The sequence below is a fragment of the Leucopleurus acutus genome, assembly GCF_964270905.1.
Source record: "Leucopleurus acutus genome assembly, chromosome: 12".
NCBI lineage: Eukaryota > Metazoa > Chordata > Mammalia > Artiodactyla > Delphinidae > Leucopleurus > Leucopleurus acutus.
In genome coordinates this window covers 33,477,511-33,504,200 of record NC_139154.1, presented here as the reverse complement: position 1 = coordinate 33,504,200, position 26,690 = coordinate 33,477,511, and the positions used below count along the sequence as shown (strand labels likewise).

At 44.1% G+C, this 26,690-nt stretch overlaps 1 protein-coding gene across 2 annotated transcripts in view; it reads left to right on the top strand.

Annotated features, from left to right (window-relative positions):
* MBOAT2 (membrane bound glycerophospholipid O-acyltransferase 2) overlaps nucleotides 1–26,690 on the top strand; it is a 117,814-nt gene that overhangs the window by 71,673 nt on the left and 19,451 nt on the right. For both annotated transcript variants that reach the window (XM_082851929.1, XM_082851928.1), the window contains exons 4-7: nucleotides 9,249–9,344; nucleotides 18,735–18,790; nucleotides 20,257–20,311; nucleotides 25,676–25,859. In XM_082851929.1, the coding sequence (XP_082708055.1) occupies nucleotides 9,249–9,344; nucleotides 18,735–18,790; nucleotides 20,257–20,311; nucleotides 25,676–25,859 (391 nt within the window). The remainder of the gene's footprint in view (nucleotides 1–9,248; nucleotides 9,345–18,734; nucleotides 18,791–20,256; nucleotides 20,312–25,675; nucleotides 25,860–26,690) is intronic.

Sequence of the window (26,690 nt, the reverse complement as noted above, 5' to 3'; positions counted from 1 at the left end):
TGTCCACATACCGTCTTTTCTGTTTTGAATTGCAATTCACCATATATGTATGACTTTATCTCTAGACTGTTTGTTCTGTTCATTGATCCACGTGTCTAACGTGCACAGCACTTGTAACATCTGAATACTAACTTTACTTTCTCCTTAATTATTTTTTAAAGTTCCATTGTATAATTTTTTTTAATGTACTTATTTTATTTATTTATTTTTGGCTGCGTTGGGTCTTTGTTGCTGTGCGCAGGCCCCCTCCATTTGCAGCAAGCGGGGGCCACTCCTCGCTGCGGTGTGAGGGCCTGTCATTGCGGTGGCGTCTCTTGTTGCAGAGCACGGGCTCCAGGTGCGAGGGCTCAGAGCACTGTAGTTGTGGCTCGCGGGCTCTAGAGCGCAGGCTCAGCAGCTGTGGCACACGGGCTTAGTTGCTCCACGGCATGTGGGATCTTCCCGGACCAGGGCTCGAACCCAGGTCCCCTGCACTGGCAGGCGGATTCTTAACCGCTGCGCCACCAGGGAGGCCCGTCTCCTTAATTATTTTTCTCTGTTTGCTTACATACTTTTTGTTTTACAGTGTTCCTTGTATTTTTAAAGTGGCTTCAAAAATTACTTAGAAATGCAAAGACTGCAGAATGTTTTGAAAGAGAAGAGTAAAGTTTGAGGACTTAGGCTACCTGATTTCAAGATTTCAAAGAGAGTCTTGGAGAGTATAGACAGTGGGGAAGGCAAAATAAGGAGAAAATGCAGTTAGTACTCAGCTATGCAGGCCTTTCCTGAATCTGGGCAGCACCCAAAGCCGTCTGAGCTCAGGCACCTTGGAAAGTGAACAGTTTAATTTGATTTCAGCACATTAAAACAGCTCCTCATTTATTCGTTTTTGTCTTTATTCCCATCAAGATTTTGAACCTTTTGTTGATGTTGCCTGTTTTCCTCATTTGGGGAGAAATTCTTTCTCAGTTCACAGCATTGCTAGCCCATTAGTTTCCATGGTCCCTGAGCACTTTGTTTTTCCCTGAACAATTTCCAATTTGTATCTAATATCTAGAGAATGGGTATTTTAGATGTAGTTTCTCTTTTTAAAATGGGGCAGTCATTCAACATTCATATTTTAATGAATAATAAAAGGTTCTTTCTGGAACTCTTCAAATCTTGTTGATTTAATTTTGTTATGAGTGATGATAATATCAGGGTGCTTTGAAAAACTGCAAAGGGCAGAAATCCCAGCTCACAGTGGTATAATGGTGTAACAGTACAGGAAGATTTACCTCCTGAAGTAAGAAGTCCTGAGGCAAGGCAGTTCTTGTTGGTTAACTCAGCAACTCAGTTTTAATGAGGGCATCAAAAAGTTCTATTTTTTGTTCTATACAGCTTTTCTGCTTCGCCATGTCAGCATATTGTCTGTAGGCTCGCTCCTTTTATAAGCTGGGCTTATCAACATGACAGTAGCAAGTGTCCTACTTCAAGGAGAAAGCCTTTCCAAAAGCTCTGTGTCATGTTTCATTGACCGTACTTAAGTTTTATGCCCACATGTAAACTGGTCCGTTGCAAGGAGGGCAAGACCACAGTGATTCAGTTAGCATAGTCAGGCTCCCTCCCTGTGTGTCTGCCTTTTATAAGGGAGAGAACTACGGTTCAGAAGTAAAGAAACTTTCTTAAGATCACACAGATAGGAAGAGTAAAAAGTGATGGGGTCATTATTTAAATCTAGATCATGTCTGTCTGGATTTTATTTGCATGCATATTTTTCTGTTTGAAGACATTCAGTGAAACCCATGCAGTGACCATAGCACTTATAAGAATATCGTGCCCGTATGTATTGGCTTATATGTCTGCTTTCCTCTGCTGTTGTGTGAACTTGAAAAATCAGGGGCTTTCCCCATCACCCTTTCCTGCAGCCTATCTCAGAAGAAAAGATAACAACAAAAGTTTGGTGTGCTTTGGTATCAGTTAGGAATACATTGCAGTTGCAGAAAAAAACCACCACCTGAGATTTTTTTCTGGACTTAGGTTATTCAGAGCCAGGGTAGCTGCTCAGCAGTGTTTATTAAAGGAGCAGGTTTCCTGTTCTGCGGTGCTGTCCTTCGCCTGTTAGATCGCTGCTTCATGGATGCAAGATGCTTGGTGCAGCAGCAGTCAGATCCGTATTCTGGGCAGAAGGAATTCACAGCACACCAGCTGCGTGTATCCCCTCTTGTTCTTTGATTCTCACACAATGCTTTCATTGACTTTTGACAAACTCATAACTAATCTATGGTTGCAATTCAACCATGATTTGACAGAATTAGACTACAGATTTTTCTCCAGTTCAGTAAAGAAGTTCCTCACATCACGGGCAAACAAGTGTTGTTCCGTTATGAATGTCGGTTGATATTTTTGTTTACATTAATGAGTAAATTGAAAGTGAAGCAATAAAGATATATGTGAGCACTTCACTCTCCTTGTCCGTCATGTGAGTAAGAGCAACTTCTTTGCTGAATTGAATAACAGTTTTTAAATACTGGAAGAATAAGATTTCCTCCTTTTTTTTGGCTATTCGCAATGTAGTGGCTACAGGTCATGACACACTTTTACAAGTTTAACGTGCATTATTGGCATTCTCTTCATTACTTCTAATTCGGCTCAGCCAACTTCTTCCATAAAGGGCCAGATAGTAAATATTTTAGGCTTTGAGGGCCTTGCAGTTGCTGGTGCAACTATTCAGCTTAGCTCTTCTAAGGCAAAAGCAGGCATAGACAGTATGTATGTAAACGGGCATAGGTGTGGTCAGATAAATTTCATTTATGTAACAGCAAGGAGGGGGCGAGATTTGTCCTACAGGCTTCAGTTTGATGATCCCTGCTTTAAACATTCTATAGTGTTTGCCAGTTTTCAAGGTGTAAATACTTCCACCACGGTGGATTTAAAGCTACTCACTTGATGCCCCTGAATGTGGGATTGGGAAGAAATGCTCAGTAGCTCACAATTACATACTATTTCTACCGCACAGATACAGGAGATGTAAGTCACCTCAAAAGCAGAGAAAATAGCAAAAGTCAAGAAGTGATGGAGAAGTGATGAGTTTGAACATTTAATACCTTTGAAAGATAATTTCTTTCATCTTATGTTTATATCATTTAGTTTTTAGTAATGGCTGAGTTTAACAACCACTTTACAAAAACTCTTGAAAAATTAACAGCTTTCATAAGCTGGTATGAGCCGGATCTGGAACACTCCTGCAGACGGCCACCACCATGGGCCACACAGACGCGTACCTTCCCAGGAGCCTCAGCAGACACCTGCGTACACCCCATAGGCAGAGCTGTGTCTCTTGCCACCTCTAATGGCAAGAGAGGCTGGGAAATGGAATATTTAGCCTTTGGCCTCTATAGGCAAGGAAAGCAAGGGTGAACAGAGATGGAAATGCACATGGAGTGAGTCAGCCTAGAGTGTCTGCTACAGTTCTGCTCTAGAACTTTTTCCATGATATATCCGTATATGTTTATATATATACATACATATGTGTACATATCTAGAGAATCTAAAATGGGATTGCATTTTAAGCACACTGTTCTTTAGCTTACTTTTTCCACTTGACTCTGCCTTCCATTGTGTGTACATATAGATATCTCTTTATTCACTGTTACTGAATGCTGTAGTGTGGCTTTCTATTTATTTTGTTATTTACATTTATTATAGCTAATATCATTGGAGACATTTAGCTGGTTTCCCATTTTTATCATTAAATACAGTGCTTTAGTGAATATCTTTGTATGTATCCTTGTGCATACATATAAGTATTTTTATTTTTTAGGATAGACTTCTTGCAGTGAAATTGACGGTTCAAAGAGTATGTACAAATTCTGAGGTATGCTGCAAAATCACCTACCGAAAAAAGATGTTTAAAATTTCATCCCTACCAGCTATGTTTGCGAATGCCTGTTTTTCCCTCCCAAACTGGATATTATCTACTTTTAAACTTTTGCCAGTCTTACTAGTCTTTTTTTTTTTGGCTGCTCTGTGCATGGCATGTGGGATCTTAGTTACCCAGCCAGGGATCAAACCCATGCTCCCTGCAGTGGAAGCGTGGAGGTTTAACCACTGGACTGCCAGGGAAGTCCCTACTTTTAAACTTTTGCCAGTCTTAAAGTATTATCTACTTTTAAACTTTTTATATTGGATAAGTATTATAATTCTAATATGCATTTCTGGATTATTATTATTATTTTCTGGTCATTCTTTATCATGAATCTAATTTATTTTTCTAAATGGACTGGCCGTTATAATTTTTTTATTCTATAATTTGATCATTCACATTCTCATCCATTTTTTCACTTGAATTCTTAATTTCTTTCTTTGTTGACTTGTAGAATTTCATCATTAGGGATATTAACCTACATGTAGTAGATAATTTCTGTTACTTATTTAATTTTCTGTCATCTCTCATACAGAAATTTCCAATAATCTCTATATAATAAATATTGTCACATTTTGTCTTTGTGGCATTTATGATTTTTGTCATGCTTATGAAGGTTTCCCCAGTTCCAGAAATTTGAGGATATTCTTTTGTGTTTTATTCTAGACTTTTTACTGTCTTATTTTTTTTCACAGTCTGACTGGATTTTTGTATGTGTGTGTAGTGTGAACTCGAAAACTATTTTTATTTCTGAAAGGAGAGCTAACATTTTACACTTCATTTGCCTCATTCATCTTTTTCCCACTAATTTCATATGCCAGCTTTATAATTACCAAAACTTTCAGTTGTACAGTGAGTCTTTTTTTTGAACCTTCTTCTCTGTAAGGTTAATCTTTTGGCCTGTTTCTGCATCAATACTGCATTATGAATCACCGTGATGTATTCTTTTATCTGGTAGGAGAGGGCAAGTCCTCCTCGTCATATGTTTGTTTAGTTTTCCAGAAGACCTTGCAAGTCAACTAATCAGGTTCCACTAAAAGTATTGTTGGGGGCTTCCCTGGTGGCGCAGCGGTTGAGAGTCCACCTGCCGATGCAGGGGACACGGCTTCGTGCCCCAGTCCAGGAAGATCCCACATGCCGCGGAGCGGCTGGGCCCGTGAGCCATGGCCGCTTAGCCAGCGTGTCCGGAGCCTGTGCTCCGCAACGGGAGAGGCCACAACAGTGAGAGGCCTGCGTACCGCCAAAAAAAAAAAAAAAAAAGTATTGTTGGGATTTTGCTTGGGATTATGATGCTAAATTTAGAGATTTGAGGGGAGTGGACTCATGTTATTTGGATTTTCAAAATAAGTCTAAAAGTAAGTTATTTTACATTAACACATATACCTCTTCTTTCCCACTTCACAAACTTTCATGTGCTTTCCCCCATGAATTACTAGTGTTTCAGGGCCAACAAAGTACTGAATATTTTGAGAGATCTTTTTAATGTTAAGAAAACATCCTCTTCCCTTAGTTTACTGAGTTCTATTTGTTTTGTGGAAACATAATAGAATTTTATTAAATGCCTTTCTATGTATCTGTTATAACTATTTTTCCCCTTTGACTCACCACTATGATGATACATATTACTAGTCTTCCTTTACTGAATCATTCTTGCATTTATCCAGTAAGCCCTGCCTGGTTGAGGTATCTTATTTTAAATTAAAATTAGTTTTAGTGTGCTAAACTCTTTTTTTTTTTTGGTGGTACGCGGGCCTCTCACTGTTGTGGCCTCTCCCGTTGTGGAGCACAGGCTCCGGACGTGCAGGCTCAGTGGCCATGGCTCACGGGCCCAGCCGCTCCACGGCATGTGGGATCTTCCCGGACCGGGGCACGAACCCGCGTCCCCTGCATCGGCAGGCAGACTCTCAACCGCTGCGCTACCAGGGAAGCCTGAGCTAAACTCTTTTTAAGGAATTATTTCAGTTATCTAGTGCAGCAGGACAAATCACCCCAAGTTTAGTGTCTTAGCAGTGATCTATCATTATTTTTCATGGTTTTCTGTTTTGAGTAGACCCAGCTGAACAATTTTTGCCTAGGGTCTCATGTGGTTGTTATTAAATATTGGCTGGAGCTGCAGTTATTTGAAAGCATGACTGCTTGACCTCAAGAAGGTTTCCTGCTAAGGCTGGCAGTTGATGTTGGCCGCTGGCTGGGAGATCAGCTGGGATGATTGACTGGAGCACCTGCATGTTACCTCTCCATGTGGGCTTGAGCTGCTCACAGGTAATGGCTGGGCTCAGAGACAGTGTGCCAAGGGCAAGCATTCCAAGAAACCTAGGAGGAAGCAGCAAGACTTCCTATGACCTAGCCTTGACGTTGCAGGAAGTCATTGCCATTGTATTCTGTTGGTAAACCAAGTTATTTCGACCAGATTCGAGGTGAGGAGAATTATATTCCAGCTCTTGAGGTGCAGAACTACATGTGCAACAGGGAGGGTTGTTACTGGGGGCAGCAACCTTAGGAGCCCTTCTGTCTTCTGGCTCCCAAAGTTCACAGTCATCCCACATGAAAAATGCACTTACTTGGCTCCCAGGGTCCCCCAGAGTCTCCTCTCGTTATGGCATCGAGCTCGAGATCTCTGTCTCGTCATCTCAGTCAGGTCTAGTACGGATGAGGCTTCTTGGCTGTGGTTCTTCTCCATGTGAGGACCAGTAAACTAAAGGGGCCCCTGGGGGACCCAGTATACGGTGGTGAGCAGTGATAGGATAGCTGTAGTAGACCTTTTTGTTCAAATAGGAGGGGAAGGCAGGTCACTTAGCAATCCCCGGTCCGTAACAATTGTGAACTCCAGACAGACACCTGTTATCACTTCCTTGATTAGGGCCCAGACCTAGTCCCTGCAAGTGGTTCTCTGTGGCTCTTGGATTCACCCTCTAGACTCTTGACTCCACACCCTGAGCTCTCCTTCCTTTTTCATAAGAAGTAGCCGGATTTTGCAGTTGAATAGTTTCCTTAGCCTACTACCCAACAGTAGATAGTTGGGTACCCAAAGATCTGTTTTCATTTTGAGCTGTCTCTCCCTTTCAGTCCAATCTCATGTAACTCCCTTAAAAATGATATGGGCTTCCTGTGTATCTAATTATAACCCCCTGCATTAGACAAAAGCTGCACCCGCAGATCTCTTTTTGATAGTCTCCTTTTTAATTTGGTCTGAAAGTGCTGTGGGACAACATCCTTAAGGTCCCTAAAAATGTTCTTGCCTCGTAGAGAGTCTAAGAGGTATATACCCTTAAGATTCTTAGAAACTCTTTTTTTAAATCTAAGAGGTTCTATAAAGTTGTCCTTAAATCTTTCTGAGGTGTCATCAAGAGACCCTTGACTTCATCTTTACTCTGATTACTTTAAGAATATTTTGCTGACAAGAAAGACTATCCTGAGCGCTTTCTATTTTTCCTAAATTCTGCTCAAACCCTGCACATTTTCTTTTTTAGTTCATCTCTCTCTACCCGTACCTTGTTGTATGCATCTAAGAGAAACCTTTCAGCACTTTTATTGGGTATTTTTCTTATCTTCCACGTTACAGCAGGCAGCAGTGTTCCCCAGTCACTGTATAACCTGGGGTGCCTGGGGTGCCTTTTCTCTGCTTCCAGTTAGAATTTCCCTCCTGCTCTTTAGGTCTTCGGTAGCAATCTCCTCGAGACCTTTCCTGCTGCCACCTGCTCCCTGTCCTACAGCCAGTGTGTGTTAGGTTTTTCCTATGGTAGCACCCTGTTTTCACTTACCAATTTCTGTTCTGATCACGTCACTACATCAAAATGCAGTGGCTTAAAATAAAGTGCTTACTGTTCTGTGGGTCAGGAATTCGGGAAAGGTTCGGCCGAATCGAGCCCTTGTTTTCACCTGGCGTCAGCTTCTTCACGTAACATGTCTAAAGACTAAGTGCTCTCTGGCACCTCACTCTCTGACACTCCCTCCTCCAGAGCCTGTACATGTGTTGGTCTTGGGACAGTCATGCTTTTCTCCTGACAAACAGCTTCCAAAAAGCAGGAAGGAGAAACTGCCAGGCTAATTATGGGCTACGCCTGAGCTAGCAAAGTGTTCCTTCTACCATAGTCTACTGGTCAGTGCAGTTAGAGGGCCAATGGAGATTCAAAGCGGGTAGAGAAAGAGACTCCGCCTCCTGATGAGGGGACAGAGGGGCAGGTTGTAGAAGAGCACGTGAAATGGGGCCCTCTTTGGAAAATGCGACCTGCCACATGATATTCAGAAGTTATGTTAGGTTTGATTTCTCAGCGTTTTGTGTGTGGGTATGCACATGTGCCATTTTATCAGATATAGCTATCAGGAGTATAGTAACTCTGTAAATCATTTGAATTAGGAAGATTTCCCCCCTTTTTCTTTGCTCAGGAATAATCCAAGTAGATCGGAATTACCTCCTGGTATAAAGTTTGAAAGGACCTTTTCATAAAAGCTCCTGAATTGCCAACCTGAGAAGTTTAAGGTTTCAACTTAGCCAAATACGTTGGTCTTTTTCCGTTGATTTCTTCATCATATATGTTTAGAAAGTCCTTCGCCAATTTGAGAATGTTTGAATATTTATCCACAGCCCCTTTGTGATTTGGTTTTATGTTGTATTCGTAATTCTTTAATCCATCTAGAATTGTTTAGATGAAGATACAACTCCCTTCCCCCAGCCACATGGTTAACTAATTAGGTGATAATCAATCCATTCCTGCTAATTTGCATTGCAGCCTTCATTTTATGCAATGTTATGTATCCTAGAGCCTGTGGATTTCTGTTCTATTGATATGTAAATTCTTTTCCCCATACTGTGTGTTTAATTATTGTAACTCTCTCCCATACATCTTAAGACTGAAAATTACTAAACGTTCATGTTTTAAAATGTGAGTAAATACCACCTGACCCACACTGTTTATGATTTTAGACACTTAAGGACAAGTTTTAAAAATCCTATTAAGAATTTGTTTAATGTATATTTCAGCCAAATATTTTCATACTAGATTTTGTTTTCTAGAAGAAGGAGGCATAAATAGAACAGATATCAATACTCAACATATTCAGTTTCATGCTGTGAGCATGACTTTCAGATACATAATTTGGTGTACGGAGTTTTTTCAGAAGGAAAAAATGTATAAAGGTAGGAACTAAATGCACTTACCATTGAAGATGGTACAAAGTTCAAGTAAACTGAAGCAGACACTAGTAAAGATTTTAAAAACCTGTTGAAGAAAGCTATTTGTGGAGTAGATCTAGTAATGTTTAATTTTTTGAACTGTATCATATAGTTAATAAATTAGTTAAAAATGTTTTCTTTAACAAAATGAATCTTTTTATTTCACTAATCTAGCTTATTTTTGTTTTCCAGATATTGTTTTGTGTTTGCTTTGGGTTACCTCACAGTATGCCAAATTACTAGAGTCTATATCTTTGATTATGGACAATATTCTGCGGATTTTTCAGGGTAAGCCTGTTTATCTATTCTAACATGTTGGTTAAAGGACAAAATATAGTTGCATTTAGTAGTTCAAATGAAAAACTCTGTTAGTTGAAAATTCTTTTATGAACTTAGCATTTTTTTCTTGTAAAGTGGTCTTTTATAGTGCTACATGAGTCACAAAAATAACCTGGTTTTTAAAATTGACTTATACAAAATTGCTAAATATACGGCAATTAAATTTGTTGTACAGCATTCTGATATTGAAAGCATTTTCTAATTCTGTCAGAAATTTCTGCAATCACTTATAACTAATGAAAATCAACCCCTTTGAGCCTGCATCCTTGCTACCTTCCCTCCTTCACGCCCCCCCTTCCCTCCGTCCTTTCCTTCCTTCTTCCTTTCTCTGGAGTCCCTTTTATACAGTCGTTTCACATCTGATTGCTTGTTCTTGCTTCTTAGCACGCTGTGGGACTTTCTTTGGACCAGAGGTCCTCGGACTAGCTTTGTCATTCTGAATTTCCAAGGGAGGGCACTTGAGCATGTATTTTACTTCTATGCATTTCACTCCTATGGAATGTTTTACATTCTTATATTCAGTATTCTACTGAGTGGTAGAAATAACTTCTGGCTTTTATTCCTTCAAAGGAGATTGAGTCCCTCCTTGGTACTGGAGAGGTCTTTTCCCTGTAACAAAACTGATGGAGTGTCTATTATGAGATAAATGCAGTCCAAGTCCTTACGAATGAACTTGCTTACCATCTTTATAAAGGGACACCTGCTAACACCTTGGTACCAGATGGGGAAGTTGAAGATAAAACTCTATAGTCTTTATGTCAAACCTGACAGATTTCTCTGTTGAACAAGATACAGAAGACCTGCTTTTAAGTCAGTCCTGAGTCATCTGGACAGGATAAAAAATGACCAGTAGGGCTTCCCTGGTGGCGCAGTGGTTGGGAGTCCGCCTGCCGATGCACGGGACACGGGTTCGTGCCCCGGTCCGGGAGGATCCCACATGCCGCGGAGCGGCTGGGCCCGTGAGCCATGGCCGCTGAGCCTGCGCGTCCGGAGCCTGTGCTCCGCAACGGGAGAGGCCACAACAGTGAGAGGCCCGCGTACCGCCAAAAAAAAAAAAAAAAAAAAAAATGACCAGTAAATCCAACTTAAGGATAAGTAAGTGGAAAAAATAAAACAAATCATGACATCTATGAAAAACACTGTCAACAATAGAAAAGGCCCGAAGTTGTATGAGCTTAGGGAAAAATCACTGTTATAAAACAAGAGAATTTCAGAAGATGAAATATCTTTTTCTCCTTAATGAGATCAAAGTGGATTTTCCTTTTATTAAACAGATTTTTAAAACAGGCTTGGATGAAAGGAGACTGCATCCAAAAGAACAAACACAACCAAGACAAAACAAAATTGATTAAATACACTGAAACACTAGTTAGTCAAATTAGCAACATATTGAATAGAATTGAGAAATACACCTGGCATTCAGAAGAAGTGAATAGGTGCTGGCCATCTAGCTTATAAATAATAGGAATTCTTGAAGAAAAGAGCTACTGAGCAGAGTCAATAACTGTATTGGGCCACCATGAAAATCTTGGTGAACCTGAAGAGGTAACCCAGGTCACGTGTGGTCATCCTAGTATAACGAAAGTAGGAACTAGCTGCTTATATTTTTAAACCGCCAGATTTAATAAGTAGTTTAACGTAGCTGACTTGAGTTTATTAGTATGGATTGGTACAAGTACAAATTCGTGAGGCCCAGTATTTGCTGGATCCTTGTAACCCTCCTTCGTTTCAACCTTAGTCATTACCTTTTTTATTTACTTTATCTGCTGTTCTAAACTCATGTCACTCTCTAGCTAGGGGGAGGCTAACACTGTCAGAACAGCGACATCATTTCGGTGGCTTTGCATAATGAAGGTTTATTTCCCATTCACAGTCCAGTCCAGTGAGGAGGGGCCTCTGCTCTGCACAGTCATTCAGGGAACCAGGCTCCTGCTTCCTTGTGGCCCTGCCTCCTTCAGGGTCTCTGGAATCCTCTTGATTACCTAGATGGAGGGGGCGTGTCCAGCAGTGAGTAGAGCAAAGAGAGAACATGCCATGCTTTCTCCCATTCTGTTGGAAAAGGCTAGTTCCATGACCCCACAATTTAGAGGATAGTTTACGTTAAGAACAAAATGCGTGTGACATGGCTTTAAGTATTTTAATGAAATTAAAATGTTCATTTAAATGTTTAAGTATAATTTAAAATATTGAAGTATGTCAAAGAGAAATAACATAGCGTTTTAAAGGTGGACAACCTGCTATAAAACTCCCAGTTTAATGTGTGATTTTTATCCATTAGGAGAAGATATCTGACCATTATCAGTGAACTGATAAAGATTAGACAGAGACACATCAGCTCAAGGAGACCATCGAGGCTGAACTAAGTTAAAGGACTCTCTCTTATTTTAATGGGCACAGAAGAGAAAAGAAGCATTTAGAAGCCTTGAGTGTGTTACAACACATGAGCAGAAAAGATCCTGACTTGACCCTAATTAGGATAGATATGGTAGCCATCCAAAATGCTGGCTGTCTGAAGAAGGTAGAACTGAATAAAGGGAACCATTCTTTGTGCTAAGCTGTCCCCTTGCCCTGAAGTTGGAAAAGGGAAGCCAAGCTCTTGCTGAGGAATAGCATGGGAACTGTTCTGTACAGGGCAGTGTTACTTGCAGAGGTGTGGAACACTGATTTTGTGTGTGTGTGTGCGCACGTGTGTATGTGTGTGCAATGAGAGAGAGAGAAATAGGTTGAATATACATTTAAAATTTTGATTAGATAAAAGGGACTCACCTCTTAATAGAAGCTTCTTTTTGCAGAAAGGTTGAAAAGCTAGGTTGTTAGCTTTCACGTTGGCCTCAGAAAATAGATACAAGAGAAGTATAAAACAATGAAATAGCTTTCCTTTATATCAGCAATAACCGGTTAGAAAATATAATGGAGAAAGGATCCTAGTTTCAAAAGCAGTAAAAACTATGAAATATTTAAGAATACATGTAAAAAGAAATGCCAGGACCTCTGTATAGAAAACTATGAAACTTTACTATAGGATATAAAAGAAGACTGACTGGAGAAACATCTTGTTTATTCAGAGTAACAGTCAGTATTGTAAAGACGGTCCTTTTTCTCTAGTTAATCTGTAAATGTTATGCAATTTGAGGTTTTGAGGGAAATCAGACACATTGAAGAGTTTCTCTAGAAGTGTTTGAGGGTAGCAAATTCAATATAAAAACATACTCTGCTTGTAAAGCAGCTTTCATTTCAATATTGTAGGACTGACATAGGAATAGCCAAATCCAAGAAGCCAGCATAGAGAAACAGACCCGTGGATCTGGGAAATAAATGAAAATGCTGGCATTATAGGTCAGTGAGGAAAGCCCCTCTCGATATTCAGTAAATGGTATTGAGACAGAAAAGGAAATGTAAATACTTGCATCCTTGTAGATGGAAGCAGAAAAAGAGACTTGGGGGCAGGAAGAGAATGAGTTCTGATTGGAATATGTCGATTTTGTGGAGCTGAAGGGCTGGTTAAGCGTCCACCAAAAAAAAGATATGCGTGACATATTTTCCATTGAAATCAAGAATGTATTTTAGAGCTAACCAGAGAGTATCAGATGCTCAGGAAGTGTCTTATTACCAGCTGCCCACGTGTGTTCATTCAGCTAAGATTTATTGAGCATGCTCTATACGTTTCGCTGGGTGCTAAGTACTTTTGCAGGTGACAGTCGTGTCAAGCAGAAGAAGGGAGAGACCACTTGGTCTAAAAGCTCCATTCCGTCCCTCTGTGCTCACTGAGCTGAGTCCTGGAAGATTCCTGCTGCTCTTCACCATCCTCCGCTCTGCTGTGCCCCGTACCTGTGTTGTAAATAGGGTTGATGTAAATTATTCAGCCCATAAACCGCAGTGTTCCATTTATCCTGTTTCATCCTGTGGGAACGTCTCCCGACACCTTGACCTACATTTGGTTAGGGGAAGCATTCCGCCCAGCTGCCACTGATGTAGTTCAAGGTACCAGGAGTAAACAGGCACGGGTCTGTTATATGGTTTCGTATGTCTGTTCCCTGCCCTACCTGAGCCTTTCCCCCGATCTTATGTTTGTTCACAAAGCAGTGTGGTATCACGGTATTTATCAGAAATCTGCAGTGTTCTCTTAAGACTCTAAAGAGTGGATCACTGGCCTTCAAAGCCCCCACTGTGTGTGCCCAGCCTCACCTCTCAGCCTGTCTCGTCTGATGCTGCAGTCACTTTCATGTCCTCACACTTTACTGCCCATCAGATTCTTCCTGCCAGGAGCACCCTTCCCAACCCTACCTGCATATCCAGACCTCCCTGCTCTTAAAGGCCCAGATGAAGTGACTCCTGTTCGAGGTGTTTCCCCCTCAGTTTGCTTAGTTTGAAGTTATCTTTCATTTCTCTGCACATTTCTTCAAATATCTCATTTAGCACTTAACACTTTTTTATGCAGCTCTTCATGTACCGGTTTAGCTCCTAATTTAGTGAGAAAGCTCCTTCGGAGACAGCACTTTACAGTTAAGTATTGCAGCCCTCCAATGCCCTCTGCTGAGTAGCAGTTCCGATATTTATTGAACGAAGGTTTTATCAAACATCTGCTGTGCCTCAGATACTGTTCATGGTATTTGTCCTATTGCCGTTTAATCTAATCCACACAGTGGCTTTATTATCCCCATTTTATGGATAATAATTTTGAGGGTGGGGCAGTTAAATAGCTCCCCCGTCTCCACAATTGATAAGTACTGGAGTCGGGGCGTGAGCTGTTTTCTGACTCATGGTTTCCACCTGTCTGTTCCCCACGTCTCCGCCCGGTTGTCCAATGAGCATCTCACACTGAACTTGCCTAACACAGAATTCCCAATTTCCCTTCCCTGTTCCTCCTGCACTCCTTCTCAGCCAGCCCTATCCTTCTGTTTCTTGCTGTGGTCAAAAACCTTGGTGGCTTCAGGTCTCAAACCCTGTATCTGGTCCATCGTCAAATCTTCATCAAATCTCACTGTCTTTACCGTCAGAAGGTGGCTGGAATCCATTTCACAAGGCCTGTGCCGTCACCCTGGTCTGGGCTGCCGTTCTCGCCTGTCTCTTAGCCCCATCCCAGCCCCCCAAAGTCCTTTCCACCCAGAGCTGGAATATACCCATTTAGAACCAAGTTAGTTCTCTCCTGTCACCCTCCACAGTTCCCAGTGTGTCTTGGGTCACAGCCTGTGTCCTCACAGCGCCCTGCAGAAGCCTCCTAGATCTGATCCCTGCCCCCTGTCTGTCTTCACCATCTGTTCCTGTCCTTACTTGCCTCCTCCAGTCACATCAGTGTCCTTACCAGCCTTCCAGCAGGCCAGTCACACCCACCTGGGGGCTGGTGAACGTGCCTCACCAGGGCTTGCTCCCTGACTCAAGTTCTCTGTGAAACATCACCCCCGGGTGAGGCCAGTCCTCACCTGCATCCTGGCACTCCCTCTCCCCCAGCCCGATGAGCAGAACAACAGCTGGCATATGATATATTGACCTGTAAGTTCATCTGTTATCCATCCCTCCCCAGTACAAGAACGAGAACCCTGTCTCATTCACGGCTGTGTCTCCAGCACCTGGTGCCTTGTAGGTGCTCATTAGATACTTGTTTTCAGAATCACGGAGTAAAGGGGATGGATGGATGGCTCAGAAGCCTTTTCCATCCTCTCTCACTGCACATTCCTTTGGTGTTAGGTCTGTGGGGTTTGTCGGTTTCAGTGGGTTTTGCTGTTTTGGAGGAGAGAACACCTGTGTATCAGACATGCCTGAGAGTGGAGAAGTAAGTTTGGTTCTGTTGTTAGGTCACTTGTACCCTGGTGACAAACTGACCTTTACCTAGCAGGTGCTCGTAGTTGCTTTGTAGCAGCATTGTTAGAGTTCAGCAGTCTCCTAGAGATAATGGAACAATCCAGAAAGTGATTGTTCTTTTTTCGTATTCATTCTCTGATAATGTTTAACTACAGTTTGAGTTTCACTGTGTGATAGAAGTAAATCCCATTACTCTCCTTCTTTGTAGAGGAAAAAAAAAGCATGTCAATGTTTTAGTTAAAAAGCAAAGTTAATTTGTACCCTTTTAAAAAAAATTATAAGAAGTCTAGAGCTTGTTAGTTCTTTACGTCTTATTTTATGTTACCCGAAGCTCTTTCATCGGTTGAGGTATTTGTTTTGAATAGCTAGGTGGCACATTTTTCCATGTTCCTGGCAGAGTGCGGGGAGAAAGTGTGTGTAGTTCCACCTGAATCTAGCGATGTCGTGGTGCAGAACGTGCAGGCGGCTCCATCCAGGCCCGGACCTCACTCCATGGAGGCCCGGAAGCCGACTGCCTGCCCTCCCCACTCCACCTCGCAGGCTCCGCCCCAGGGAAGCAGGAGAGTCTGATTCACGTCGCGTTATCTCAGACGTCCAAGGACCTGGGAAGCGATTAGATATTGGAGGCAAACAGGTAGTTAAAATGTCAATAAAGGTGTAAGTGAAAATTGCCTGAGTCACTCTAACTGTCGCCATTCAGGTATTTGTGAGCAAAGTGCACGGCTAGGAAAACCACTGCAGCTCATCTCTTTGTCAACCCTGGGAGCGTTTCCACTTAGAAGCGTCCTCTGTGCACGCACGCCACCCCTGCCTCCGTCACTCTGCTCCGTCTCCCGGCCAGGCTCCTGCCTGTGTGGGACTCATCGGTCTGCCTTCCCCTCTGGTTTACGCTTCTGAGCTCTCGTTAGTCTATTCCTCCCGTGCTGAGCTTCCCCCAGTACTTTTTTGCTTTCATTCACAAAGTGCTCCTTCATAGTCACTCTGTAATGATTTTGTCTTCTGTCATTTTCCTGTCACATTAGCCACCCCCTGACCCCTGCCTGGGGCAGGTTGGACCAGAGGCTGTGGAATGGCCACCCCTTTAAAACCAAAGGAAATGTTCAGGGGTAACAATCGTCGGTTAAGGAAACAGAGAAGTGATGAGAGACATTTTTACAAGCCGGTCAGAACTTTGAGCCCGAGTATATAGCAGGTGCCGAGGGTACAGAGGTGAACAGGGCAGGGTTCCTGCTGCTAAGTAGTCCATGGGTTTTGTGGTGACAGGAAAATAACCCAATAATTACAGAACAGTCTGGGACCTGTTTTCAAGCACAGAGGAGAGCGGACAGGAGGGAAGGAATATAATCAGTCTCCGGAAGGAGTGATGGGTCTTGACACTCAGAAGATTCAGTTGATGTGGTATTTTAGAAATATTTATTCAGCACACATCCTATGCCAGGCACCGTGCTCGGCACTGGAGGGTCCGTGGTGAGAAAGACTGTTAGCTCCATATAGCAGGGACCTTCTAAAGAGGGAAGAGAGATTTTAAAACACAGCCATCGCTGGATAAATGAAACACCCGTGAATGTGAAGAATTCTTTGAAGGAAATAAACAGGACGCTGAGATGAAGTGAAGGGCGTGTGTTGCATTTGGGCAGAGGTGGCTGCTGGGGTAGAGGTGCGCACGGGCCTCTTGTACGAAGTGACTGTTAACCTGAGACCTGAAGCAGGGGACGGGGATCTCCTTGCAAAGCAGCTCCAGGAGGAAGCAGCATCTGGGGAGAGTCTGGAGCACGTGGGTCTGCCCCCCGCCTTCTTCCCACCTCTGTTAGGGAGCATGCTCCTTGGAACCACTCTGTCCCCCGACGCAGCTCACTTGCACGAGAGCCTGCGTCCCGCACACCTGGTAGAGTAGAAGTTGCTTGGGGCTGCCAGTGGGCACAGTAAGGGCACGCACTCAAGAAGCACGCATTTGCCTTTGGGGAACATCTGATGTATATGGACCTAACAATTTAGTACGTCACTGAGTTGATAGTATAAATTTAATAATTATTTTATCAGGTGTTTTTATGATGTTTTAAGGTGATGCGAGAATTAGAATTTAGAACCGAAGAGTATTTTCTCATCCATTTTTTAACTAAACTATGAAGAGAATTAGGCAGGTGAGAAAAATGATTCTTTTCCCCCAGGGAAATGGGAGTTACAAGGTATTTTTATAATCCTCAAAGGCATGTAAAATATCTTGCAAAGTTAAAAAAAAAATGGCAACTGGGTGTTGAAAGCAAGCAGCCTGGGGGATAGGTTAGCCGAGGAATCATTTCCTGAGAGTGAGTGATGTATGTGTAGGAACTGACCTTTAAGGGAACTCAAGAGGAATCCTCTCTGTTAGTACTTTGAGTTTAAGAGCAATCGTCATCTGACAGGTTTTTTGTGAGATCTTGCCTGTTAGGTGAGGACAGTGGGCTGTAAGTTCTCGGGGGGCCCAGGTCTGTGCATCTCATGCCAGCGGTCGGACCATTTACAACAAACCCTTGATGACGTTGCTGACACAGTGAGAAATCACCTCCTTTCTTTACATGTTTCAAGATGCTGGTTGTTTTGGTGAAGGTGGCAGTCTGTGCTCTGAGCAGTGGGCACGGGGAGGGGTGGGGGTGGGAGGGTAGGGGGGAAGCTCAGGGTCTTCGTGGTGCCGCTCCCCGGCTGCGATGGGCCTTCCATGATTTCCTCCTGGTTTTATTGAGATTCCAAAACTATAAACAGGTAACTTAGGGTTAATTGTTCTTTAATACTCATGTCTGTAAGCTAACGTAAAGGATGAAAATGTAGCCTGGTGGGTTTTCTTATGTGGATTTTGGTTTTCTTCGCAAGTTATCCATTCAATTAGAGATTAGGAAATATGGGGAAACGGTTGCCATTTTCTCACTTGTGACACACACTTAAAGTCCTCTTTCTGTGGAGTGTAACCTGGTTTGTGTGCGTTCAGTACTGCTCCAGGGCGTTTTAACAGCTGCTCCCCCGCCTTGCCTGGTTCCTGGAAGAGCGACATAGATGTCGTCCTTTCTCTTTTTGCCCATTTCCCTCTTTCTGCTTTGCTCCACATTTCTTACCCAAACTCCTTTAATTTTCTACCTATTCGCCTTTTCCCAGGCGACTTACTTTCCATCTTCAAATTCATCCCTGAGGCAAAAGGCAGCAGAGTATTGAAAAGTACTGAGTGAGAGTGGGGTGATGGGGTCCCCTCTGGTGGCTGTGTGGTCCTCAGCTCTGGCCTCAGGTTACAGGCAGGAAGTGAGGAGGTGGGGCTGCATCTCTGCTCACACGGGTTTCCTTTAGAGGATGAGCCTTTTCTTAGAGCAAGGGAGAAAACCCAGATCCCCTGTCTTCTGTCGCTTCCCCAAACATAACAGCCCTGGAGTTCTCTTTGAAATTCCTTGGGGTCTTGTTTTTATTTAAAAATTTCAGGGTTTTGTAGTCATAAGCAGAATAAAAACTCTTTCATATATCATAAGTATTATTTTAAATTTCTTCTTGTAAAATATTTATTTTTCTGTTTTGTCATAGCCCAATGATGATAATTACCCAGAAGATCACTAGTTTGGCTTGCGAAATTCATGATGGTAAGAATTTGGAAATTAATTTTTCATCACTGAAAAGGTTATATTCCAACCGTCCTTTGTTTGAGAGATTATGATAACTTTCTGTTAGAGGAAAGAAAGGGATGGCGGTAAGATAGGGAAAATATTGAACTCTGCTTAAGGCTGCTAACGTGTGCTTGTTTCCTTTCACTGTTTATTCTTAATTTTGCATTCAGTTCAGTGACAGAAACAAAGTAAAATAGTGTAAGTCAGGCACGTGACCCACATCAGTGGCACTTTAAAATATGAAGGGAATAGACATTTGGTCTAAATCAAGTTTTATTAATCCCTGCTTCATCTCTGTGTTACATTTGTATTAAAATCTGCATGTTTTCCCCCTGCCCCACTCCCTTATACACATGAACACACACACACTTACGTATCCTTTTAGTACAAATACGTACACATTCATATTCTGTATCCTCAGTGAATGGACACCTTGCCATGGCAAATGCTGGCAGTCAGGACTCTGAGTCCTAAGAGTTAGACTCTGGTTTCTTCAGAGATTGAAGGAGGATTCTCTATAGGACAATCATTTATATGTAGCCTGGATGGATTTGCAGCCTCCTAGTATCCATCACCCATCCTGTGCCACCTGCTCGGGAAGACCCACAAGAATTTTCGAAGTGTGTTGTTGCTTCTTAGACCTCCTCTGGCCTTTAAACTGGGTTTAAGATTTAGCAAGTTGAGGACTTCCCTGGTGGCGCAGTGGTTGAGAGTCTGCCTGCCGATGCAGGGGACACGGGTTCGTGCCCCGGTCCGGGAAGATCCCACATGCCGCGGAGCGGCTGGGCCTGTGAGCCATGGCCGCTGAGCCTGCGCGTCCGGAGCCTGTGCTCCACAACGGGAGAGGCCACAACAGTGAGAGGCCCGCGTACCGAAAAAAAAAAAAAAAAAAAAAAAGATTTAGTAAGTTGATGTGTAATCATAGGTAACATTCTCCTGTTTGGAGGAAAGGTAAAGAAGTGGTTGAAGATGGTATACTGAGTTCTGTTTCATTCACTAGAGTCACGTAGGAGTGAGGAAATCCTTCCTTGCTTTATACTGTCCATACCATTGAGGTTAGTCATTGGAATCGTCCAATAGTAGGAACATTTTCATGCCTCCTTTTGAAAAGTCATTGCATTTACTATTAAATATGCTAGCATTGGGGAATTTTTAAATGTAATAATACTTTCCTTTAGAAAAGAGTCAGATTAGTTCCCTGACATGTGTTATTTATTTTGCCCAGAGCTGGACGTGTTTGGTTATATGATGGTCCTTTCACATGATTGAGCCTGTGTTGTAATAAGAAAGAAAGGGACTAGTTATACCAAATAGTTAGACCAAAATTGGGATTATAACCTGAACTTCGAAGGAGGAAAGGGATGCAAGTGTGAATGGGAAGAAATACAATTCTTTTCTTGGGAGAAATCATAATTGATAAATTGCCTATTTTTATTTCTCAGGGATGTTTCGAAAGGATGAAGAACTGACTCCGTCACAGAGAGGCTTAGCGGTAAGGTATGTGCCTTTAAATCGTCTCCTGCCGAGGTTCACGCTGTCCCTGCTGGGGACACACACTTACTCATGGCGGAGGCTAACTTGTCCTCCTAGAAGCTCTTAGTTCATGAAAACCAAACGATCCTCCGTCTGCACGCCTCCCGCCCCAAAATCCGGCTGGGCTGGGCCTCCCTTCTAAGACTCCCACAGCACCTTGAGTATTTCATCATACAGCAGCACCTCCTGTGCACCACAAGGCACCTACGAAATCTTCTGTCTCTTCTGCGAGGCTCTGAGTTCCCTGAAGACAGGAAGGTTGTTTGGTCTTCATGTAGTAATTATGAGCCATAATCACAGCTACCATTTATAGACCAATGACCTGATGGCAGGTGCTGGGCTTAGATGTGTTAATATAGCACAGAGACGCCATGTTTGGAAATAATGAAGAACAGCAGGATATTCTCATTGGTACTTGAGGAATTCACTGTGGGAGAGCCTGCTCCTTGTTTACTGTGCGTCCTCTGTGGACTCAGCTGAGGAATAGCTTAAGTTCTTGGCAGGGCCTATCTTAATCTAATATAATTAGATGTCAGATACTCAATTTACCTAAAGAAGAACTTCCCACAAGCACCTTGTTTCCTGTAAATCTGGAACTAATAATATATTCTTGGCTGTCAGAAGAATGAAATGCTTTGTGTAGTAGGAAGGCCCTACCCTCAGTGCTCACCTTTGATCCCAGCTAGTATGTCTTGAGGATCTTCTTATATTTTCCCCATCTTTAAAATGATTCTATTTTGATATTCACTATAGCCAGCCTTTATATATCAGCGAATATGCACTTGAATTTATTTAGCTGCTAAGAGGTTAGTTTGACCTGGGCTCTGTGACCTGTATGAGTCCTGGGTCCATCCCAGGAACCGCTTGTCAGGAGCCACTCAGCCCTGGTCCCCCCTTTCCCTCCCACACGGCCACCTGGCAAGACCCCAAACCCGGTTACATTCAACTCTCCGCCTGCCCGAACAGCAGAAGAAGGCAGAGTGGAAAAACGTTGTCTTGCTGATTGGAGTGTTTCGGATTTGTTACCCCAGGTTTAAAACTACGGAGCTCAGTATTAACCACAGTTCCCCTGCCTCCTCCCCGCCGGCCACTCACTTTCCACCTGCTGCAGCATTGGGAACAGCGTCCTCCTTTCTCCCCCACTCCCAGCACCCCGTCCCCGACACGCACGTGGGATGGTGTTTGCTTTTTGGAGAAAATAAGGCAACTCTGCTTCATTCTGCGACCGCCAAACCTACCAGCCTGCCTGTGTCTGTAACAGAATACTCTCCTCTCCTTCCCAGTGCCACGTATACACCGTCCGCAGTCCAGCCCAAGGCCAACTTTTCACGTCAGCGCTGAGTCCAGTTGCTTCTTGAGTACAAAACTCAAGGATTTTGCTTCTTCGGTTATCCCATCTTGTGCATTGTCGCTCATCAGTTTTTCCCCCTCTGTGGGCTCATTCCCACCAACTTAAAGGGAAAAGACTCCTTGACCTCACAGCCCCTTCCAGCTTCCACCCCATGACTCTCCACTCCTTTAGAGCAAGACTCCTTGAAGGATTTCTCTATTCTTACTTCCTCATCTCCTTTTCTCTCCCCAACCCACTGCAGTCAGGTTTCTGTCCTCGATGCTTGTCTGCCACCATTCTTTCAAGGTTGCTCTTCACCTTGGCAGATTCAATGGTCCGCCTCGGTCTGTAGGCCGCTCGACCTCTCAGCACCGCGTGGCCCGTTGGCTCGCTCAGTCCGTGAAACACCTTCGCCGCTTACCATCCGGGCCACCACGTGCATCTCACCGTCCTCGTGCCTCACCGGCTGCTTCTCTTGGTCTCCTCTGCTGAATCCCTCTGCCTCACTGCGAAGTGTTCCTGTGCTGCTGGGCACATCCTTGGACTTTTCCATCTTCTCCGGGCGATTGCTTGCCTTCCATTGGCTTTAATACCGTCCACGCATTTGAAGTCTCCTACGTTTATATCCCCATCCAGCCTCTCTCCTGGGCCCCGGCCTCGTATGTCCACCTGCCATTGCAGCATCCAGGTGTGGAGGGTAAACAGTGTCTCAGATGGAACCTGTTTGGAACAGAACTTCTGATTTCTGTGTCCCTTGTCCCGCACCCCAACCCCATCTGTTCTTCCACCGTTACTTCCCTCCCAGCTGCCTCGCTCTCTACCTGGTCCACTGACGTCACCGCGGCCTAACCTCGCTCTCCACCTGGTCCACTGACGTCACCGCGGCCTAACCTCGCTCTCCACCTGGTCCACTGTCCGAGCTTTTCTGGCTGCTCTCCATTCTCTGTCCTGCCCACCCGGCAGCCAGAGCTTCTTTTACTACGTATTGGATTATATTATCACCCTCTCCTGATGAAAACCCTCCCGTGGCTCCTCATGCCATTGAGAATAAACTAACAAAGGTCTGACGGCCGCCTGGCAGGCCCCACAGGAGCCGTAGCCTCCTTTCCTCCCTACTCAGCCCACCCGTCACTGCGCAGCCCTCCCCTCCCGCACCCTGTAGCCCTCGGCCCTGCTTTACTTTCCTTCATCATATGTATCACTGTCTGATGTTTTATAATATATTTATTGGGATTGTCCCTCTCCCTGGCCCCCACTTGTCAGCTCCAGGAGGACAGACCTTCGTCTTCCTTATCATTACATTCCCATCTCCTCAACGGCAGTCTGCCCTGGGGTGCTTGTGGGCCCCAGGAGACATTTGCCAATGCCAGGGACATTTTTGGTTGTCACTGAAGGAGAGGGGTGGTGCTACTGACTTCTGCCGGGTCAAGGCCGGGGATGTGGCTAACGTCCTACAGTGCACAGGACGGTCCCCTTCAACAAAGAAATATTGTCCCTAAATGTCAGTAACGCTGAGACTGAGAAGCCCTACCCTGGGATGACGCACAGTTAATATCAAATAAGTATTTATGGAATGAAGAACGAATCTTCCACTTGATGTCATAAATAGAGTATTACGGTTATACTTAGTTCTCGTTTCATAGCACGTAGTATAGTTATCTGCCTCTTTCCTAACATGACTTGTCATTTGTACGTCAGCAAGTTTCAAGGTTCAGAATCATCTGTCCTTGAAAATTGTGATACATATTTGGACATGGTAAGATTGAGATGCGCCTTGACAACCTGGCATTGTTTTGGTCTTGAAATAAGTGGTGTTGAAAATGGGGCTCTGTTGCCTGAGCACAAGGGGCTCTTCGGCAGCTTTGTGACGACGGGGCACTCGTCCAGGTGTGCGAGGTGGTGAGAAGGCCCTCTGTTACATGGAAAGAACTACAAGAGGGACTTCCCTGGTGGCGCAGTGGTTGAGAGTCCGCCTGCCGATGCAGGGGACACGGGTTCATGCCCCAGTCCAGGAAGATCCCACATGCCGCAGAGCGGCTGGGCCCGTGAGCCATGGCTGCTGAGCCTGCGCGTCCAGAGCCTGTGGTCCACAACGGCAGAGGCCACAACAGTGAGAGGCTCGCGTACCGCAAAAAAAAAAAAAAAAAAAAAAAGAACTACAAGAGAAAATCTGCCGAAACATTTTGCTCCCAATCACTCGTGAGCCCTCAAGAAAAATGACTTAACGTTCCAAAAACTTTTAAATGTAGAAAAGTAATTCAGGAAAACATTTTTAAGGAGTTTTGGCTAAGGGGTGACCTAGCTGAGTGTCAGTTGGGCCAGAAGCACTGTCTTCTCTTTGTTTTATTTAATAAAAATATACGTGAGGGGGTTCCGTCGACTCCTCTTGGCCATAGAGACTGTGCTTTTTTAGGAGATCGCCTGTCATATTAGAGAGGAAGACAGGGCTGTAACACGTTCAAGAGCCTACTTACTCTCCCCGGGTGTAGTTGTGCTTTTATTTGTGGTAGTTTATAGCTGTCAGTGGATGGCAGACTTCAGGAGCTGGTTTTAAAAAATAAAAAAAATACACTTCTGATGCATTTACATGATAATATACATGGTCTGCATAATCTCCTACATTATTAACTGGTTTTCTCCCGGTTACCTGCATTGGGAACTGGAATGCTTCGTACACTTTAGATACTGTGTGCCATTTGGACTGACCTGAGAGCAGTTGAATTAAAAATGTTGCAGTAGGGCTTCCCTGGTGGTGCAGTGGTTGGGAGTCTGCCTGCCAATGCAGGGGACGTGGGTTCGAGCCCTGGTCCGGGAAGATCCCACATGCTGCGGAGCAACTAAGTCCGTGTGCCGCAACTACTGAGCTCACGTGCCACAACTACTGAAGCCTGCACACCTAGAGCCCATGCTCCACAACAAGAGAAGCCACCGAAATGAGAAGCCCGCGCACTGCAACGAAGAGCAGCCCCCGCTCGCCGCAACTAGAGAAAGCCCGTGCGCAGCAACGAAGACCCGACGCAGCCAAAAATTAATTAAAAAAAAAAATGTTGCACAACATCCTTGATTCCTTTCTCCCTTACGCCGCACATCCGGTCCATCAGCAGACCCCAGGGCTGTCCTGCCAGAATGCAGGCAGACGCTGCTGCTCCGCGGCCCCAGCCCCGTCACCTCCCCCCGGAGGTCAGCGGCCTCCTCACTGGTCTTCCCCGTCCACCCTTCTCTGTCCACACCCAGGGGCTAGAGGGATTCTTTCAAAACATAGGTATTTTAAAAGCCGACCGTAGTTTTTCAGCACATTCAGAATAAAATCCAAGGTTCCCTCCGCGCCTTGCAAGGCAGGCCCCTCACCTCGGCTCGCTGACTCCCTTCCTGCCTCTCTGCCTGGCTCAGGGCTTTTGCCCTCATCGTTCCCTCTGCCTGGAGCCCTTGTCCGGGACATTCACACGACTCGCACGTCTCCTGATCAGAGAGGCCTCCTCTGACTTATTAATATAAAAAAATGCCCCCTTCTCCTTGCACGTAGCATCTCTGAAGTTACGTTATGTATTTTTTTATTGTTTATTTTCTGCAGCTGTTCCGTAAGCTCTATGAATGCAGCGTTCCCCTGTTTGATTTACTGCGGTATCTCTAGACCCTGGAGCGTGTGTGTAGTAGTCGGTGCACACGTAGATTTGTTAAATGAGTGAACGACTGACTAGTAAGAGATGATTCTTCCTGCCGTATCTTGTCCTCCTCGGGTTTGTTTCATCATGAGGAGTTAGGTGGAGACCCTTCGTAGTTGCTCATAAAGACCTGTATGGAAACTCTTTTATCCAGAAATACTGTTGCGCATTCCTTCATCCTGAACCTTTAAATTCTCATTGTTTGGATGCAAATGAAAATCAGAGCTAGTTTTATTTTGGAAATGCTAAGAGAAGTGAGGATGGAGAAGATCATTCCTGTCACATTTTCTGGAAGCGAACGTTCCCTCTCACATGTTGCGTGTCTTTTCGTTGCAGACGCATGCCGAGCCTTCTGGAGTATTTAAGTTACAACTGTAACTTCATGGGAATCCTGGCAGGCCCACTCTGCTCTTACAAAGACTACATCACTTTCATCGAAGGCAGATCGTACCATGTGACACAATCAGGTGAACACGGAAAAGAAGAGATACAGTATGAAAAGACAGAGCCATCTCCAAATGTAAGGTCATGAGGTTCACCTGCAGCCTCTCTAACATGTCTTGATTAGCCTTGTTTATTTCAAGATACTAATGTTTTCAAGTTTTGAGTTTACCCATCTTTTTCTTTAAAAACATTTTTCGAGGTAAATGACACTTCACACAGCACCTAGTGGTGATGCCTGATAGAAGTACAATCATGACTGAAGAACAAAAATAAGGTTACTTTAAGAGCTGTGCTGCGTTCCTTAGTGAGGATAATGCTTTGTAGTCATGGAGTATTTTGCAGAAAAGCCCGTCTCGTGGATCTGGCCGAGCCTCATTTTCCAGGCTTTTTTCTTAGCTGTACCTTACGTCTCTCCTCATGCTGACCATTGCCAGTTGAAATCTTACGCCTCTTTAAAGGCCTACTTCAGATATCACCTTTTCCATGAAACCTTGTCCAGTTTTCACAATACAGAAGATAATAATAGTGAACACTTTCCCAGCACTTTCAGCCCCTAGGACAGTCTTGCGGGGCAGACGCTTTATTCTCACGACTTCACGTATGAGGAGGCTGAGACTCAGAGGCTAAGTAATTTGACCAGGGTTTCCAGGGTGGCAGTGGGAGAACCGGAATCCAAGCCCAGGCGGTCTGAGCCTCACACCCGAATGTCATCTTTATTCCTTGGAACAACTGATACGTCTTGTCCGGGGAGCCCGTGCGGCTCTGTGCAGGCCAAGTTCTGCTGGATTTGATCTGGTAGAATCCAAAGGTCCATGAGAAATAGGTCAGTCAACAAGTCTGTGAGACAAGAAGGTGGGGCTAGGGCTTCCCTGGTGGCGCAGTGGTTGAGAGTCCGCCTGCCGATGCA